General features: G+C 48.6%; 1 protein-coding gene across 1 annotated transcript; it reads left to right on the top strand.

Annotated features, from left to right (window-relative positions):
- The first annotated feature begins 4,330 nt into the window (after window positions 1-4,330).
- UNC119B (unc-119 lipid binding chaperone B) lies at window positions 4,331-15,977 on the top strand. The gene is made up of 5 exons (XM_074356198.1): window positions 4,331-4,872; window positions 7,439-7,552; window positions 10,160-10,271; window positions 10,401-10,573; window positions 12,447-15,977. Exons 1-5 carry the CDS (start codon window positions 4,629-4,631, stop codon window positions 12,557-12,559), a joined length of 756 nt encoding a protein of 251 aa, XP_074212299.1. The 5' UTR covers window positions 4,331-4,628; the 3' UTR covers window positions 12,560-15,977.
- The last annotated feature ends 1,280 nt before the right edge of the window (window positions 15,978-17,257 follow it).

Below are 17,257 nucleotides of genomic sequence, written 5' to 3'. Positions count from 1 at the left end.
TTTGACAGTTGTTATCTCTGTTTAATCTTCAATAGACCAGTTGGTATTAGCCTTTAAGAGGCCAGGTGACTTGCCCAAGGCCATACAGCCAGCAAAAGGCAGAGCTGAGATTTTTACGCCAGGACTTGATCTTAAATCATTACTCTCTACTGCTTTCCATTCCCCTCTGATGCCACACGACATGGCTCCAGTGCCTACTGCTGGATTCTCCAAGCAGGAATGGAGGCTGCTGGTTTGGGGAGTGGGAGGGAGAGCTTGGCCTCCTCCCTCCCTCCCTCAGTTATCCCTTGAAGGGTAGAATTCAGTGCTCAGCCCCAATAATGGAGCCAGTGTTGATGGAGTCTGTTCTCAGGGCCCAAATAAGCCAGGAGGCCCACAGAGCCTCTTTCTTAGTTTGAGCCCACCCATAACTGGAGTTCTTTACTAATTTAGACTTGGCTGTTACTATTTCAAGTAGCTTCGCATGAGCTGCCAAATGGGGAAGAGACCTGAAGAAGCCCTGCTCTAGGCACTCGCAGGCAGGGAAATCGTCTGACAGAAGGTCTCGGGCCAAGAGCCGGGGTTGGGTTAAACCACTCTTGGGTCCAGATCTTAATCTCTAAGGAAATCAGGCTCCCGGTTGGCTGGAGCCAAAGTGTCGGACCTTTCTCCATACTTAGTACCCCACGCCCCTCCACCCGCCATAGAGGAAGAGAGATGAGTTTCTCCATTTACTGGAAAGCCTGTTGCCATGGCAGTGGCAAGGGGTCAGGGCAGAACGGAGGTGGAGCGGGAGGTCTGGAGCGGGTGCGCCTTTGTTCTCTAGCGACCTGAGGTGGTAGGCACCTCACTGTCTGCTCTGGCCCTAGAGTCTTAGTTGTGTCTGTTGCTAACCACTTACATTAGTAAAAAATAGACCACTTGCTTCTTGGCTGGGGCCTCATCCTAAGACTCTCTTTCCTGGGTTTCTTTTCACAGCTTCTACTGGAATCTGTTGCTTGCTTAAGCCTTGGTCCCTAGCTCATTTCCTGTCCGCTCTGACTTGACTGTTCTTTTCAGTCACTGCACTCACCCATCCAGCTCCGTGGCTTCTCCCTGCCCAGGGTGCCTGCCCGCCCTTAGCAGAGGGGTCCTGGGGAAAGAGGCCACTTAAACGTATGGCCACAGTGACCCTTCACAGGACGCTCTCTCTGGCGCCAGCAGAGGGCTTTTCACTGCCATGTTCATCTCTTCACCATAACCCGAGGAAAGACTAGCCTGACTTATAAATAAGAAAACGAAGGCCCAGAGAGCATAAATGACCTGCCCAAGGTCACCTAGAGTGAGGACCGGAACTCAGCTCTAACCACAAAGCCCATGCTCTTAACGTCATGATGTACTGTTTTTAAGAGGGAACCTTTTATAACGTAGATAACTGAGGAAGCTGGGTGGTGGTTACATGGAGGTTTATCATACTATTCTTTCTCTGAAAAACCAAGTAACCTTTTAAGACGTAGTGATACAAAATGCATAAGTACATGTAAAAAAATTATATGGGCTGCAAAAAGGGAAAATTCATCTTTCTTAGTCCTAGCTCTTTAATCCCAAGAGGATAATGCAAGTGACAGTTTGGTGTGTATCTTGAGTTTTATATGTATGTATAGATAGGTTCATATACACATATCTACATATATATTTATTGTGCACATGTGCAAGTGTTCCTTTGGAATTCCATTAAGGAATTACTGAATCAAACAGTATATGCCTTTAAAAATTTTGAAAGTTCTGCCTTCAGCAAGATTACATGCACTTCCATTCCGCTCAGCAATCTTGTGCTGTATGACTTTGGAATGTAACAGGAATCCTTCATGGAAACAGGTGGGATATAAATAACAAATTAATGCTTAAAAAAAAAACAAAAAAACCCAAACAGCCCTCAGCCAAGGAGAGAAGTGACTGGGTACTAGGGAAATGACTAGTTCTCAGTTTCCCGGACCACAAAGCCTGCCTGCAGTCCAGCCACAACTCACTGATCCAGCGGATGCCACCTTTAGGGAGGCAGCAGGAAGGAGGACTGAACTTCCCCATCTCAGCAGAAGAAAGCCCTCTGAGGGGGAGAGCATAGCTCAGTAGCAGAGCACATACTTAGCATGCACAAGGTCCTGGGTTCAATCCCCAGTCCCTCCACTAAAAAAAAATAAAATAAAATAAAAAATAAAACTAATTACCCCCAAAAAAAGTTAAAAAAAATTTTTTTAATTAAAAGAAAAAAGCCCTCTGATGTCCTTCTTACCTTGGCTGCACCAGCTCCAGGCCCCACCTGCCTGGCCTGATTTGAGGCAGACTGCCTGGCTACTGTGGGACTGCCCTGGAAAACAGCCAGCGTCGCACCTCTCACAGTGAGGGAAAGACCCAGCTGAAGGAGAGGAGCTGTAAAGCCCCGAGCTGGTTAAAAGGGAGGCCAGGCTTTCTACTCCAGTCTTCCCATGCCTGGCCCCAGGAAACCTTGGGGTTGCCATTTAATGCAGTAAATCTCTATTTTCCTTTTTCCACCAAACAGGCTACTAGTATATGTCCTTTCCAAAAAAAGAGCCTTTTAAAAAGAGCCTTTTAACATACCTTAGGAAGATTTGGTGTGGGGCGGCAGAGGCAGATTGGTGGTTTCAGCCCTAATTTTTCCTAGTCCTTTTTAAAAAGGAATATTTATATATAGATTTTTCTTTTTGGTGTGTTTTCTATTCTCCAAAAGATAGCGTTTTTTTCTTTTTATCCACAGTTTGTAGGTAGTGACCAGAGAGTATAGGCCTCAACTCCCATATGAGGCAGTATTTATTTAAAATTCTTTGAATGGAAAAAAGTGGTCAAGTTTGAGGTTACCTTTTTTTTTTTTTTTTTGAGGTTGCTTTTAAACCTTAAGAGATAATAAAGCTACTTTGATTTAGAGTCTGCCTTCCAGACACAGGTCCTAAGATAGATAGATAAAATATTTAAAAAATACCCCTTCCTTCGCAATTACAAATACAAATATTCATATTCTTTTAAATTTTAAACAAATGGAATTATGTGCCTTGTCCCCCTCCCCTTTAGCGTACCTATCTTTGTGATCTCTCCACACCAGTACATAGAGCTGGATCTCATTCTTCGTAACAGCTGCATAACATGAATGGATGCAACTGTAATTTATTTTCATTTTTCAATGTTATGAATGGTCTTACAGTAAACATCTTAGTTCATATATATAGGCTAAATTCCTGGATATGGAACTGCAGGTAAAGAGGTTAATAACGTTTGTTATCATCCCTAGTAAGAGAAAATCTCAGGTCCAGGTAACTCTCGTCCTGATGCTCTGAGAACATGGTTCAGTGAGCAAGTGAGTGTGGAAAATGGCTGTATGCTAAAGCCCCCTCTTGGGGATTCACAATCAAATATTAACAGTTCTGGAAATTCTTCAGTATCCACTCACTGCTGAGTAGTTCAAAAAGAATTGTTTGCAAAGGGAAAGACTTTAATTCTTTGTACACATCTTAAAATTTCCCTGAACAGTTTGGTAAGTCCCACCTAAGTGGTAATCTCTCAAAGACAGGATAGCATTTAGATAGGAACTGGGCAGCTGAGGTAGAGTCAGGCTTGGATTTTGTCCAGGAACCAGGCAAGGCCTGTTAGCCCCTCCCAAACCCCTCATGTCAAGTGAGGGGGATCCAGCAAGGCCTGCATAAATCATGTCTTGAGGCTGACCATGGGGAGGGGCTGGAGTTTCACTTCGGCCTAAATCCAGATAAGAGGTGACATCAGACCTAGCAGACACACTTTACATCATTCAGGCCCAGGCCTCCAACACAGAAGAGTGTGAATCCACAATTTCTAGAGAAGGAGTCACTTAGGGGTAGGAGGGCAGCATTCTCCCCGCTCCCACCCACCTCCTCCAATTGGTGAAATCATAATTAATTTCCAAGGCTCAGTGCAGATGTCACCCCTATGAAGCCTCTCTCTGATCCCTCAGGCCCCTCCTGTGTACAGCAGTTAGCAGTGTGGTTTGTCTTCTAGTTCATTCGTACTTACTGGGCCGGTCAAGAGGAAGGACCACGTGATGGATTAGGTACTTCACCGTCTTTCCCAACAAAGTGGGAACTCCTATGTAGCGCGGTGCTCTTCTGGCCTGTCTTCACTCATTCATTCATTCAATCATTATTGAGAGCCTACCACGTGTCAAGCATTAGCTAGACTGCCGGAATACAGTGGTGAATAAAGTGGACCCAATTCCTGCCCTCTTTTGTATTCTTATATTTCCAGGAGCCTGGCCCAGCGTCTAGTCCAAAGCTCGCACCGTAGGGTTTAGGAATGGCAATCTAATTGGAAAGCTGCCTTTTCACAAGCAGTGCCTTCACTTACCTTCTAGGCTACAGATGAAAAAACATTTTCTCAAGATGCCTCATCTACAGTTTATATGACGGAAAAATCATTTGACCGTACGAAATATTTTTTAAACATTTAGTTTGACCTTGGGGGCTTGATGGAGAATCTGGAGCGCTAAAGATGCCCGCCACCTGGCTGGACCAACATGGGCGAGAGGCGGGGCGACGCGGCCCGCAGCCCCGCCCCGGCCCCGGCCCCGGCCCCGCTCTCCATAGTTACGGCGCTGCGGAGGCGGCGGCCATCTTGGCGGCGGAGCGATGAGCGGGTCGAACTCCAAGGCTGCGTCCGCGGGCTCGGCGGCTGGGCCGGGGGCGCTGGTGGCTGGCAAGGAGGAGAAGAAGAAGGCGGGCGGCGGCGTCCTGAATCGGCTGAAGGCGCGGCGGCAGGCGCCCCACCACGCGGCGGACGATGGCATCGGGGCAGCGGTCACGGAGCAGGAGCTGCTGGCTCTGGACACCATCCGGCCCGAGCACGTCCTGCGCCTCGGCCGGGTCACCGAGAGTGAGTGCGGGCCGGCCGCGCCCTCCCCTCGCGCCGGGTCCCGGGCCCCGGGTAGCCTTCAGCACAGCCGGCCGCACGCCGCTCGCCCGGCCCCGCGGGTCCAACCAGGCGCCCGCGGGCCGGCCAGGCCGCGCTGCCCACTGCTCCGCCCGGCCGGGTCTGCGCCCCCCACCCTCACCTAGACCTGGTTGGGACGGGGTTCTCCTTGAGCTTGACTGCTCTTCCCTGAATCCGGCCACGCCGGGCTTCCCCGTGACCGGTCCCCGCTGGGCCCTCAGGCCGGGCCGTTCTCAGCTGGATCTGTTCAGGTAGGGAGCCTCCTTAGCTTAACCGGATCCTCCCGGCCCTGGTAAATGGGCCGCTACTCCCTCATTCCTGGAAGCTGCCCCCAGCTGTTAGTGAAGTTCGTGCTCAGCCAGTCCCCCTCGCCTCGTCTGCTGCCAGCTTCTGCAGCCCTCTGCCAGTCCAGACCCATACCTGCTTTCTCGGCCTTTCCCTCCACTCCGGCCCCTCCCCCTTTCCCACCTGCCTTGGCCCCCTGCCTCTATGGGTCCCAAGCGTCCTGCTTTGTGTGCAGGTGGGCTCTTCCTCAGATACACTGCCGTAGCATTTCATGCCAATTTAAAACTGTGCCGCCTTAAAAAATAAATGTTAATAAAGTTTCACTTCATGTACAAAATGCAAAATGTGAATCCTGCTTTTGACACTTGTTCTAGTGAATTAAGAACATGGCAGGGTGTCAGAAATGCATTTCTTGCATAAAATGCAACCGTCCTTCATCTTTTCATTGATGGGAGGCGGGGTAGGACGTAATGATTGCCCACCCCCTGTCGTGGTTCTCTTCCCTTTTTCCGTACGTTTCTAGGCCAAGCCCTGACTTGATGCCCTTTTTCTTGCTGCTGTGTCCCCCTAAGAGTTTGCACTCAGTGGGTTAGACCCTGCTTGCCCCACCCATCCGCTCTGTTCTTCAGACCTAACCTTGACGCAGGAGCACTCCCTTGATGGATTTAGGCTGCTGTCCTGTTACCTGTTGCACTGATTGAGTCGGCAGCCCAGGGGGGCTCAGGTGTACCTCAGGGAGCTGGAGGCTGCTCCAGTGATTTGAGGATGGCAGTTTGCAGGGGGCGGGCCTTGGTCCAGCCTGTATGAAAGGGAATGCCCATCTCCTGAAATAGCTTTAATTTGATTTTGGGCATTTTCATAACTCCATTTTCCATCACTGTTTGAATTGGGACTGTTCTTTGCAGGCCTGAGTATATCTTTAGAAGGTCTTGCTATTCTGTTTCATTGAAACATTGTGAAAAAGCTGCTTCTGTTCTGACCCAGTTTTCATTTGGGGCTCAGGGTACAGAAATGCTTATCACCTGACCTCTCTAACCTCATGCTTTCTCCTGATATCGAGGGTGGATTAGGTCCCTCTAATGCCTGGCCCTAAGCAGCACTCTCGGTGGGCACTCAGTTCCTGTGTAGGAACTTGAGATTGGTGCTGTTACTCAAACCCACCTCAGCAGCTGATTGAAGAAAGTCACAGGTCAGAGCTTGGTGACCTCTGGATTTTGTTGTACTTCTTAAAGTCTGTTCGATTCAGCGTGCTATTTGAGTACCCTCTAAAGATACAGGACCAATCTCAGCCCTCTTACGAGTTAGAGAATAAACACTAGTGATCAAGTTTGCCGTCTTACTGGAGAGACAGTTTGTAAAACCTGAAACAACTAACCCAAGCAGGTAACATGAGATGAAGTGCCAAAGTGAGTTGTGGAGAAGATGCTGTTGGGAGTCGTGGTGGAAAGAAATCAGTGACATTTTTTGTGATCAGTACTGTTTCGTTTAGCTAACCGGACTGTCGTAGGCCCTGCTTCACTTTGGCCTTATGCCCTGCCGCCTGCCTGGGTGTGGCCCACCGCCTGATTCTGTGCAGCTCACAAGTTAGGAACGGTTTGTACCTTTTCAGATGGTTTGTAAAAAAACATCTTGGGACACATGGTTATAAAACATTCATATTTCGGTGTCTCTAGTTTTATTAGAATACAGCCACGCTCACTCATTTGTGTGTTTGTGGCTGCTTTCTTGCTACAGTGACAATTGAATAGTTGTGCCGGTGACTCGTCTCAAAGCCTCAATTATTCACGATCTGGCCCTTTACAGAAAAAGTTTGCTGATCCCAGCTTCGTAATACAGTCAGCAGGCATGCACTGTATTAGCCATTAGATCAGGATACGTGTTTATAAATGAATTTCTAAAAGAATTCTATCCTGTTGTGACATCTGGGTTAATAGGTCATGAAAGGTCTGCAGGCCGTTTTTGAGGTATTTCCAAAGAAATTCCCTATTACCATCCCTGCTCCTAAAGTGTCACGATAATCTTTCATCCAAACCAAGTCCATGCATTTTTTCTTCCTTGGATCCCCTAATTCTCTCCACACAACTTTTACTTATAAGAGGAAGCTTTGGGGGTGTATTTTAAGTAAATTACGTAAGAAAGAACCCTGAGTTTGCTTCGAAACTTGAGGAAGAAATGGTAGTTTTGGAGGGTCACTTAATGGCATTGGTTTCTCTCTCATTTTCAGGTTATTTGTGTAAACCTGAAGACAACGTCTACAGTATTGATTTCACTCGCTTCAAAATTCGAGATTTGGAGACAGGGACAGTGCTTTTTGAGATTGCCAAGCCTTGTGTTTCAGGTAGGCCTCAATACTGTAGCGCTCACTTGACAGTTGGAGCAAAAGGTCACTGAAGCTTCATTTTTGTGTGCATCCTGTGTCATGGACTCCAGCGAGGCCCGCTTCCATGCCTCCTGCTAATGCCTGGCCTGCAGGCGTGCTGGCCTGAAGCTGAGTGGAGAGGCTGATGTGCTTTGAGTATCTGCTCTGTGTTAATCACTGTGTTCCCCATCCTTCTGTTTACCTCAGCCTTTGTGATCCTCATACCCCTGTGGGGAGTTATCACCCTCATTTTAACAGATAAGGAAACAGAAGCCCCAAATTTCCAGGTGACTTTCCTAAGGTCCTGTGCTCTTTCGTCCTCCCATATTGCCTCCACTTAGGAAAGGAATCCTTGAAATTAAACTACAATGAGGAGAGCCTGCCTGAGCCTTGAGTCCTGGGGACGCTGAGGAGGGTGATACGGAGTCCAGTCCAGATCACGAGGCACGCTCTTTCCTCTAAGTAGCGTCTCAGACTTCCCAGAAAGCCGTAGTTTGGGTTTTAATGTCCACCATTTTCTGGATGAACAGAGACCCAGACCTGTGAATTCATCTACCTAGGACTCCTTAAGTCCGCTTTGAACGGGCACTTCCTGTGCTTGGGATACAGTCCCAGGGTGCCTGATTGCAAGACCTGGGACCACACGCAAGTCTTTGGAGCTCATCCCTGGAGATCTAGCACCCCCTGGAGTTAGTCTATTAGAACACCAGCCTATTAGAACATAGTCCTTCAGAGGATCCGCCGTGGTCTGTGTTAATAACTCTTTTTGCCAAGCTTTTCGCATCTGATTTGCTATTCAGAAAATGCCAGTAAATTTGATAAGATGGTTGTTAGTATCCCAGGTAATTCATGAGAAAGTTTCAGCTCATGTTTTTACACATTCACAGCTAGAGCGCTGGCCTCCTCGGCCCACCCCATGTTCTTTGTGTTGTCATGACCTCGTACTGACCGGGGCACCTGAGGGCTTGAGCTTATGGGTACGTGTATTGGGAGGGTCAGAGCCAGCCGGCTTCCTGGGTCTGTGCTGTTCACTCCCCTGGGCTGCACGTCCCAGTGCTTAGAATGTTCCAGGGACCGCCTGGGGCTACTTGAGGTGTGTGGATTTGGCTGAGTCTGGGCTCACAGTAGTCATTTCAGTACAAAACTGAACTGTCTCAAGGTCAACTGCAGATACTGTAAAAATACCTTAATTTTCAACCTGTCCAGTCTTGACCTTTAAGGCTCTTGATTCACTAAGAACATGCTCACACTGAACCAGTGCCCTCCTGTGGCACCTGTTCTGAGGAGTTCAAATCCCTGAGAAGATTGGGTCTGATTCTCTTTGCGTTGCATTGTTGGAGCCAGGGCTCTAGGGTCCCTCGCTTTGAACCCCTACTCAGTCTGGTTGCTCAGTTGCTCTTGGGCTTACCACAGGCAGAGATGTTTGACGCTAAAAAAGACTTCTTTGATACTGCACATATGCTCGGCTCAGACCTGGAAAAAATACCCTTGCTGGACACTGGGTGGCTGCTAGAAGGAACTAACTCCTTGCTCACGTTAGAATGGTTCTTGGATTAATTTTTCAAATCTTTCATTTCCTGTGCTGAGGATGGACTAGACCAGAGGCCATGGTTACCCTGCGGACCCTCACTCAGGCCCCACACATCGGTTCATGGCCCATCTGCCTCACCCTTTCCCAGGTGCTCGGAGTGTTGGGCCTGGGCTGGAATAGGCATTAGTCCAAGGACGTACAGTATCCCGAGGCTGTAGGTCAGTGCCTTCTGTTTAAATAGCAAAATTATTTCTAGGAATTTGTCTTTTCTGCCTGTCAGAAATTTTTGCATTCTTTGAAGATGTCTTTTGACTAATTTCAGCTTCTGTAGTCGCATTCTTTTGGTTAGCAGCAAGCAGTTTAACCTGATCAACAGCAGCCCTGGTCTGTATAACACAGACCACATCAGGGGCGCAGGACCCAGCCTGTGTTCCAGACGTCACTGTTACATACAGCCCAAGCCCCCAAGTTACATAAAAGGCAAAAAGCTTAGTGTTTAAGGACCTGCATTCAAATCCCTGCTTCCTCCATTTACTACAGGCAGACCTCATTTTATTGCACTTTGCTTTATAAACTGAAGGTTTATGACAACCCTGCATTGAATAAGTCTATTGGCATCACTTTTTCAACAGCTTCATTTTTTAATTAAGACATGTACATTGTTTTTTTAGATAGACGGCTGTTGCACACTTAATCGACTACAGTACGGTGTAAACATAACTTTGATGTGCACTGGGAAACCAAAAAATTCACGTGGCTGGCTTTATTGTGGTGGTCTGGAACTGCACCTGCAGTGTCTCTGAGTCTGCCTGTGTTTGGGGGACTTGGGACACGTCAGCGAAGTCTCTGAGCTGGAGCTTCCTGATGTGTAAAACAGAGACAACGCCTACAGGGGTGTTGGGATCCTGTGAGGTGTCCGCATGGGGTCCGGCATTACAGCGGGTTCACAGTGAGGCTTGGCCGGCCTGCTGTCGGTGTTGGGACTGCTTAGTGGTTGTGCTGTCTGGACTGGAGGTGCCGAGACGGTGCGCTCACGATTCGGTGTGCTCTTTCAGACCAGGAGGAGGAGGAGGAAGAAGCAGGAGGAGACATGGATGCCAGCGCAGGCCGCTTTGTCCGCTACCAGTTCACACCAGCATTTCTCCGCCTCCGGACCGTGGGGGCCACGTGAGTACCAGCAGGTCCTGAGGGGAGAGCGGCTGCTTGCTCACAGAGAAGAATGTTCTCAGTTGGGTTTGGGGTTGGCTCTAGAAGAGGGAGGAGGCAAAGTTGGGCTCACAGAGATTTATTTTGCAGGGTGGAGTTCACGGTGGGAGACAAACCTGTGTCAAACTTCCGGATGATCGAACGGCACTATTTCCGGGAACGCCTGCTGAAAACCTTTGACTTTGATTTCGGCTTCTGCATCCCCAGCAGTAGGAACACTTGTGAACACATCTATGAGTTTCCCCAGCTTTCTGAGGATGTCAGTACGTATCCCCTGAGTTTTACAGCAATCTGGATTCCTCAGGCTTGAAATCCATCTGGTCCAACGCCCCTGTTTTGCAGAGGAGGGAAATAGTGACATGACGCATCTCTAGTCATTTGACCTCAGGTTCCTGACTCAGGTTTCAAACTCTGGCTCTGCCTGGATGGGAGCACCGAAGGTTTTAGTGATACAGGCCTCCTGTTTAGATGCCTGCTGAGGGAAGGGGAGTGGCTGAGGGAGATAAGAGTAGGCCCAGTCCCTGATTAGATGCTCCGATTAGACACAGCACCTCTCCTGCCCACTGTCAGTCCTGGTGCTCACTGTGTTCTAGTCACCAGCTCCTGCTCAGCACTCTGTTAGCATTTGCTTTTTCCTTAATCAGAGCTGCATGTGAAACTGTGGGCTAAATAGAATTCTAGGTCTGAGGACCACCTCTTTCTCCTTCTCTGTTAAGTTGAAAGTTCACTTGGTAAACTGTTAGAATAGAGCCAGCAGGAAATAGGGAGCTGTTAGAGAATTTGGAGCAGGAGTGGCAGGATGGAAGCAGCGTCTTGGGAACAGTAACCCTGTGGTTCTGTGGAAGAGAGACTGGGGAAGGCGCCTGAGGGAGAAGGCTGGGCGAGGGAGGAGATGGACTTCCTGGCAGAGAAAGAACAGGTGGAATCAGTTCCCATGGCTTTGGTCTGGCTCTCTCATGTTAGCACCTGCTGCGAGGCATTAGGGAAAGTTGTTCCAGAACAATGAGGCTGTGGGATCCTGTGAATAGTGGTGGAGTTTAGTTGGATTGTGAGAAAGGGTGTACATGCACCGACTAGTCTTCTCAGAATGCCAGGTCCTTAAAGTTGTCATTTTCTGACAGGTGTTCTTTACTCACTTGGCAGTGCTGTTCCCAGGTCAGGTGAGGGTTGCTGAGAAGTGGGCACGGTGTTGACAGCAACATCTGACCCTGGCTTAAAGTCCTCTCCCCAGGCTGGGCTGGAATATGTGGATACTTGCGAGGAAAGATGACGTATAGCATTTCGAGTTTTTATCCAAGGCTCGTATAGCTTTTCTTCTTGAAACCAAATAAGCTGAAAGAGGGTGGGGGTCAGTATCTGGATATAAACTAAATAACTTGGCCTGGGTGGGTTCAAAGAACTTGAAACAGTCAATTCACCTTTTGAGAACTGTGGTGAGCAATAGCATTTCCTCCAGAGGATTCAAAATAGCATGTAGTCATCACCTCAAAACTGACCAGAGGTAGTGACTGTTAATTCCCTTGAGTCTCCAGTTATGGTTAACGAGGTCAGGGCAACTGCCTGAACAAACAGAAGATTTAAATCTTGATTCCCAAGACAAGCAGATCTTTTGCTGGATCATTTGCGAGTTAGTACCCTGAGCTGTCTCTGAAGAAGTCTCCTTGCCCTCTGTGCCCCTGTGCTGGCGCATGCCTAGGACTCCCTTGTCGGGGGCCTGTGGGAAGTGGGCACAGTGAGGCACAGCTTTCTGAGTGTCTGGAGGTGGGGAACAGACCAGAAGCACTGAGTAAACAGGCTGCCGTGGTATGTGTTGGCAGAAGGGTGAGCACACCTCCCTGGGGTTCTGATGAGCAGCGGGCTGGCGGTGGCTACAGAGGGCCGGGCCATAGAACGGGCTGCATCCTTCTGTTGTAGTGGATCGCATGTTCAGTTTGGGGGCCTCTGGGGTCCCCAGTTCTCCCCAGCTCTCAAGGCCTGTCTCCCTCTGTTCTGACCTCATTGTTCTAACAGCAAATACACATTTTTGGGAAGGGCTGGCTGTTGAATTTTAGAGGGGGTGCTAAGTTTTTTCCTCGTCTGGCCCACACGGCAGACTCACACATGAGTCTTTGCTTTTTCCCTTTCCCCCACTTGCAGTTCGTCTGATGATTGAAAATCCCTATGAGACCCGTTCTGACAGCTTCTACTTCGTCGACAACAAGCTGATAATGCACAACAAGGCTGACTATGCCTATAACGGGGGCCAGTAGCTGCGGCAGGAGCGGATGGGGAGGTGCTTGGCTGCGGCCCGAGGTCCTGGCACCCGGAGGCGGTTGAAGCTGCTGCCTGTCAACACACATCTGGAACCCGGCCCTAGAAGCCAAGGCTGGGGTGGCAGTTTTCTGCGCTCTGAGAGAGGGGCCAAGCAGTGCTGTGTTTCCTTCCCTGGTATTTTTTCTTCCCGTTTTTCCCTGTCCCTTAGGTCACAGAGGTACTACAGTAAAGTAAAAAATTAGGGTAAGACTCCTGGAATCCAGAAAAAAAGAAAGTTTATTTTCAGGTAGTCATCGCTCCTGGTTGTCCTGACAAGCCTGCGTCTCTCCAAGCACAGCTGTGCTGGGGAGAGAAGGCTCTTCTGCAGGTGCAGGGACGCCAAGCCTCCTGACTCGCGGGGCCACCATCAGCACACTCTGACCTCGGCCTGCACGTGGTCCTACAGCCGCTGGAGAGAAACTTGAAAAGGGACGGCAGGAAGGAGTGGTGCCCAGAGTGGAGGTGCTGGGCAGGCAGGGGGGCCAGACCAAGAGATCTTTATGCAGAAGCTGTTCATCCGTTGACGCCAGGGGGCGTAGCCTATCGTCCCGGGGCTGCACCGTGCTTCCAGCCTGGCAGCGCCTTCCAGCTCTCCTTCTGGAAGAAAGATGAGCTGGCTCTGCTTCTCCTGGCTCCTGACTTTTGAGTTTTTCCTGAAATGGAATGCGTCAGTTTTGCTCTGGGAACTGTAGTATCTCAAGGCCAGAGCAGGTCTCAGTGTTTTGGGTTTTTTTATTTCCAGGCTCTTTGAGGGGGAGGTTTTATAGAATGTCAGTGGTATTCCCAACGTATGTGATGTGTCGCTAGACTTCTGATAGTATTAACCAGGCTCATGTCCCATCTGCTTTTGTACTGAAGTAGTTCCTGGAACCATCCTGGCAGGTCAGACCTAAGAAATGTGTGTTCTGGTCCTTCAGACTGCCCGTTGGAATGGTTTTGGGTGTTGGGAACCGGGGAAATTAGCTGAGGTGGCCTGTCAGAAAGGTGTTTCTGAAATAGCTTTTTGCACATCCCTCAGACCCTCATTGGATAGACTCTCCCTGCCTCAGCTCCCTAGGGTTGCCTGGCTGTGTGGGTGGATTTAGGTGCTCAGCCCAAACTCCTGAGCCTCTGATGAGATGGTTGCTATGGCCAGGATTTAGCTTTGTTAGAAAGGTCACGGCAGGAAGGGCCCAGGTGTGTGCTTCTGTGACAGGAGAGCTGTCTCCCAAGGGGCTCGGGAGAAAGGCCAGCTGGGGCCAGGGGAAGAAGGGCCCGCACTTGGCCGCAGAAGGCCCTGTGCATTCACTCACTGACCAGTGCTGCTCCCTGTTTGGATTCTAGAGGGTGAATGGCCTTGCACCTTGGTCCAGTGCTTTGCGCCAGGCCAGAGTCCGGGCTGTACCAGATGCTGGCAGCTTGCTCACTGAGGAAACCCTGGTTAGTCCTGTGTGCTGGCGCTGGACCCAGCCCCTGAGGGAGAAGAGACTGAGCTCCTTGTGGGCTGCACATCCCCATATGGGGCGAATCCGAGAGCTGGAGTCGGCTACAAATCCAGGTGCCTTATGTGTGGCTCCGTCCAGATGCCGGCGGACGGACACCAGCACTGCCTCTCTCCCTTCTTTCTCACTGGGGCTCCTTTAACGGATTTGTGTTCATTGAGCTTCAGAATAGCCCCTTCTCTCTGTGACAGAAGCCCATTTGGGAGAATTTCTAATTCTTGAAATTTAATTATAACCTAGGTTGTGGTTTCTGGAGCTGCCTGGAGCTCTGCTCCGTAGCGCCTGCCTTGGAAACGTGTCTCAGGGCAGACCACAGCTTGTGCGCGGGTGGGCTGTCTCTTATCTGCAGTATTAGCTGTTGCTGAGAGGAGGCCCAGGAAGGCAGAGAAGGCAGGCATTCTGGCATAATAGTGCTGTATCCCTCTCCCCAAGAGCTCACCTCCATCTGACTGGAGACCATTTGGAGCCTGAGCGCTCGGTCTGCGCCCAGCAGGATGGGGAGTTGCCCTTCTCTGCTCCTGAGGTCTGGTGTTCTGTACCTGAGACTCTGCATTCGTGTGTCCAGCTAGGCATGAAACCTTGAGAAGCATTACAACTCTGAGGTGGTAACCAGCAGGGTAAGTTGGAAGTTCAAGCTTTGGTGTCTGAACTGGAGAGAGAGTTGGAAGTCACACTTTCTCTGAAAGTAGCTGAACTCATCAGAAGTTGAATCAGGAGGCCGTGTTATTAAGGAATCTGGGCCACTGGTAGCAGTTACCTTGTGGGTGATGCAATGGGAGGAAAAAACCTGCCTTCCTGGGGAGACCATGCCCTGAGAGGCAGCTCCTGGAGGGAACACATTCCAGCAGGCTGGCAGGCCCAGCTGGCGCCAGGGGGCCTGCTGCCTGCCCTCCCTCTCCCGTCCTGCTCCTGTCACTCTGCCTTGGAGCCTTGGAACCTCCTGGTAGAGCACCTCTCTTCTGTAGAGCAGTTGGGCTAAGATGACCTTTTGGCTTCTGCAAAGAAGATTCTGGTTTGTTTCATTCTATGTTTTAAAGAGTGAACAGAGGAAATATCTAAAAGTAGTTCTGGAATAAAATAGGTCATCCTCTCCTCATGTGTTAGCTCAAAGCTGTCTTGCAGTGAAGCAGTATTCAGGAGCATGGAAGACTTCCTGAAGACACCCACAGTCTTCGGGCCATCTGATTCTCAAATAGGGGCAGTGATTTGGGGACTCGGGTGATCCAGAGACTGGAGATTTTGTGTGGCAAAGTTGGGGGAATCTTCAACTTGTTTTTTCAGTTGAAGTGGGACTCGTTTCTGGAATGGATTTAATAGGCTGTGTCTAATGTACAAATTGGGTGCGTTTTGCCTTAGTAGGTCTTACCACCCTTGCTAGGCTCCCAGGGTACTCTTTTTTTTTTTTTTTTTTTTTCCCTGTGTAAAGTCACTTTCTTCTGGTGGCCACTGTCACTATGACTTCAGTGAAGTTAGGGGGATGTGGACAGTTCTCAGAGTCACAGCACAGACTCATTGCCTGTGGGCGAGGATCCCGATGCAGAGGGTGCCGCTGTACCTGGCATAGGAGCTGGGTCATCGAATCATTGTGTTACTTACATTCCATGTTACAGGACGTCTTAGGAACAAGAAGGGTCCGGTGGAGGTGGATTTACCCCTTGTTGTACAAAGGATCATGTAAAGTCATTGAACTTGTGAAAGTCTATTTTTTTCTCTGTAAATCTATTTTTCACAGAATATAAGAAATGTCAGTGACCTGATCTGCCTTCCCCGCCTCCCCCAAGCTCCTCATTCCAGTTTGTATTGTCTTTGTGTCCAAAGTAAACTTAGGTGACTTATTTGTATAAAATGTTATTTTGCCACAAGAGACAGTAATAAAAGAAAGATTTTCACAGTATGTGTACCCCCTCTTGTCTCCTGACCGGCCCCTTGTGTCGGTGGGGGAGCAGGTATGGGGTGAGAGTGGGGGCGGGCTCAGAGTTTCTTTACGTGGCCTTTACGTAAATACTGGTTTAATGAGCATAGCTGGTCTCTGGGGTCATTAGTGCATAGTATCGTGCTTTAGGCTTAATTTTTTTTGCTTTACATTTTGCTGGGGTGCTTTGAGAATTAAAAATGTATATACATGTTTTAAAGTTAGGTTCATTAAGAGGTATTTTAACTATACCTCCAAGAGTAAATTCATCTCACGTAAGAGTACAGTTTGATGAGTTTTGACAAATGGATTCCTGATCACAGTCATGATACAGAGCGTTTCCATCACCCCAGAAAGTTCTCTCAAGTTCCTAGTATTTGCAGCCACTTCCCTCCCTTCACCCCAGTCCCTTGTAACCATCTTCTGATTTCTGTCTCTATTGGAGAACTTGCACACTTTTAATATAAAACTTATATCCATGTTTGAGGTCACAAACAGTACCAGTTAAAAATAAATCTGTTTTAGATGGTCTGTGGCACCTGAAGGCCTCTGCCCACAAACACCACTCACTTATTTTCCCCCCTCTCCTGCTTTTTCCTCTTTTCTTCCACCCTGGGCTGGTGCCAGGTTGGGTGATGAAAGGTTAGGAAGCCTGGGATCATTTGCCAACAATAGTCATTTGTTGGCTTTACAGTAGTATGGATTTAGAGGCTTTCTTTTGAATGCATTTTTTTTTAATTGAAGTATAGTCAGTTACAGTGTGTCAACTTCTGGTGTACAACATAATGTCCCAATCAGGCACATATATACATGTATTTGTTTTCATACCGTTTTTCATTGAAGGTTATTATAAGATATTGAATATGGTTCCCTGTGCTATACAGAAGAAACTTGGCTTTTTATCTATTTTTACATATAGTGGTTAACATTTGCAAATCTCAAGCTCCAAAATTTATCCTTTCTTACCCCCTTCCCCCCAATAACCATAAGATTGTTTACTATGTCTGCAAGTCTGTTTCTGTTTTGTAGATAAGTTTATTAGTGTCTTTTTTTTTTTAGATTCCATATATGAGTGGTATCATATGGTATTTTTCTTTCTCCTTCTGGCTTATTTCACTTAGAATGACAATCTCCAGGTCCATCCATATTGCTGCAAACGGCATTATTTTATTTTTTATCGCTGAGTAGTTTGAATGCATTTCTTTTTTTAACTGCAAGGTAACATCAGAAAGACGTTGCCACATCTTTTGATTGATCTCCAG

This window comes from Camelus bactrianus, chromosome 32, assembly GCF_048773025.1.
Source record: "Camelus bactrianus isolate YW-2024 breed Bactrian camel chromosome 32, ASM4877302v1, whole genome shotgun sequence".
Classification (NCBI taxonomy): Eukaryota; Metazoa; Chordata; class Mammalia; order Artiodactyla; family Camelidae; genus Camelus; species Camelus bactrianus.
The sequence above is the reverse complement of the archived record's forward strand: the minus strand, read 5'-3'. Positions and strand labels throughout refer to the sequence as shown.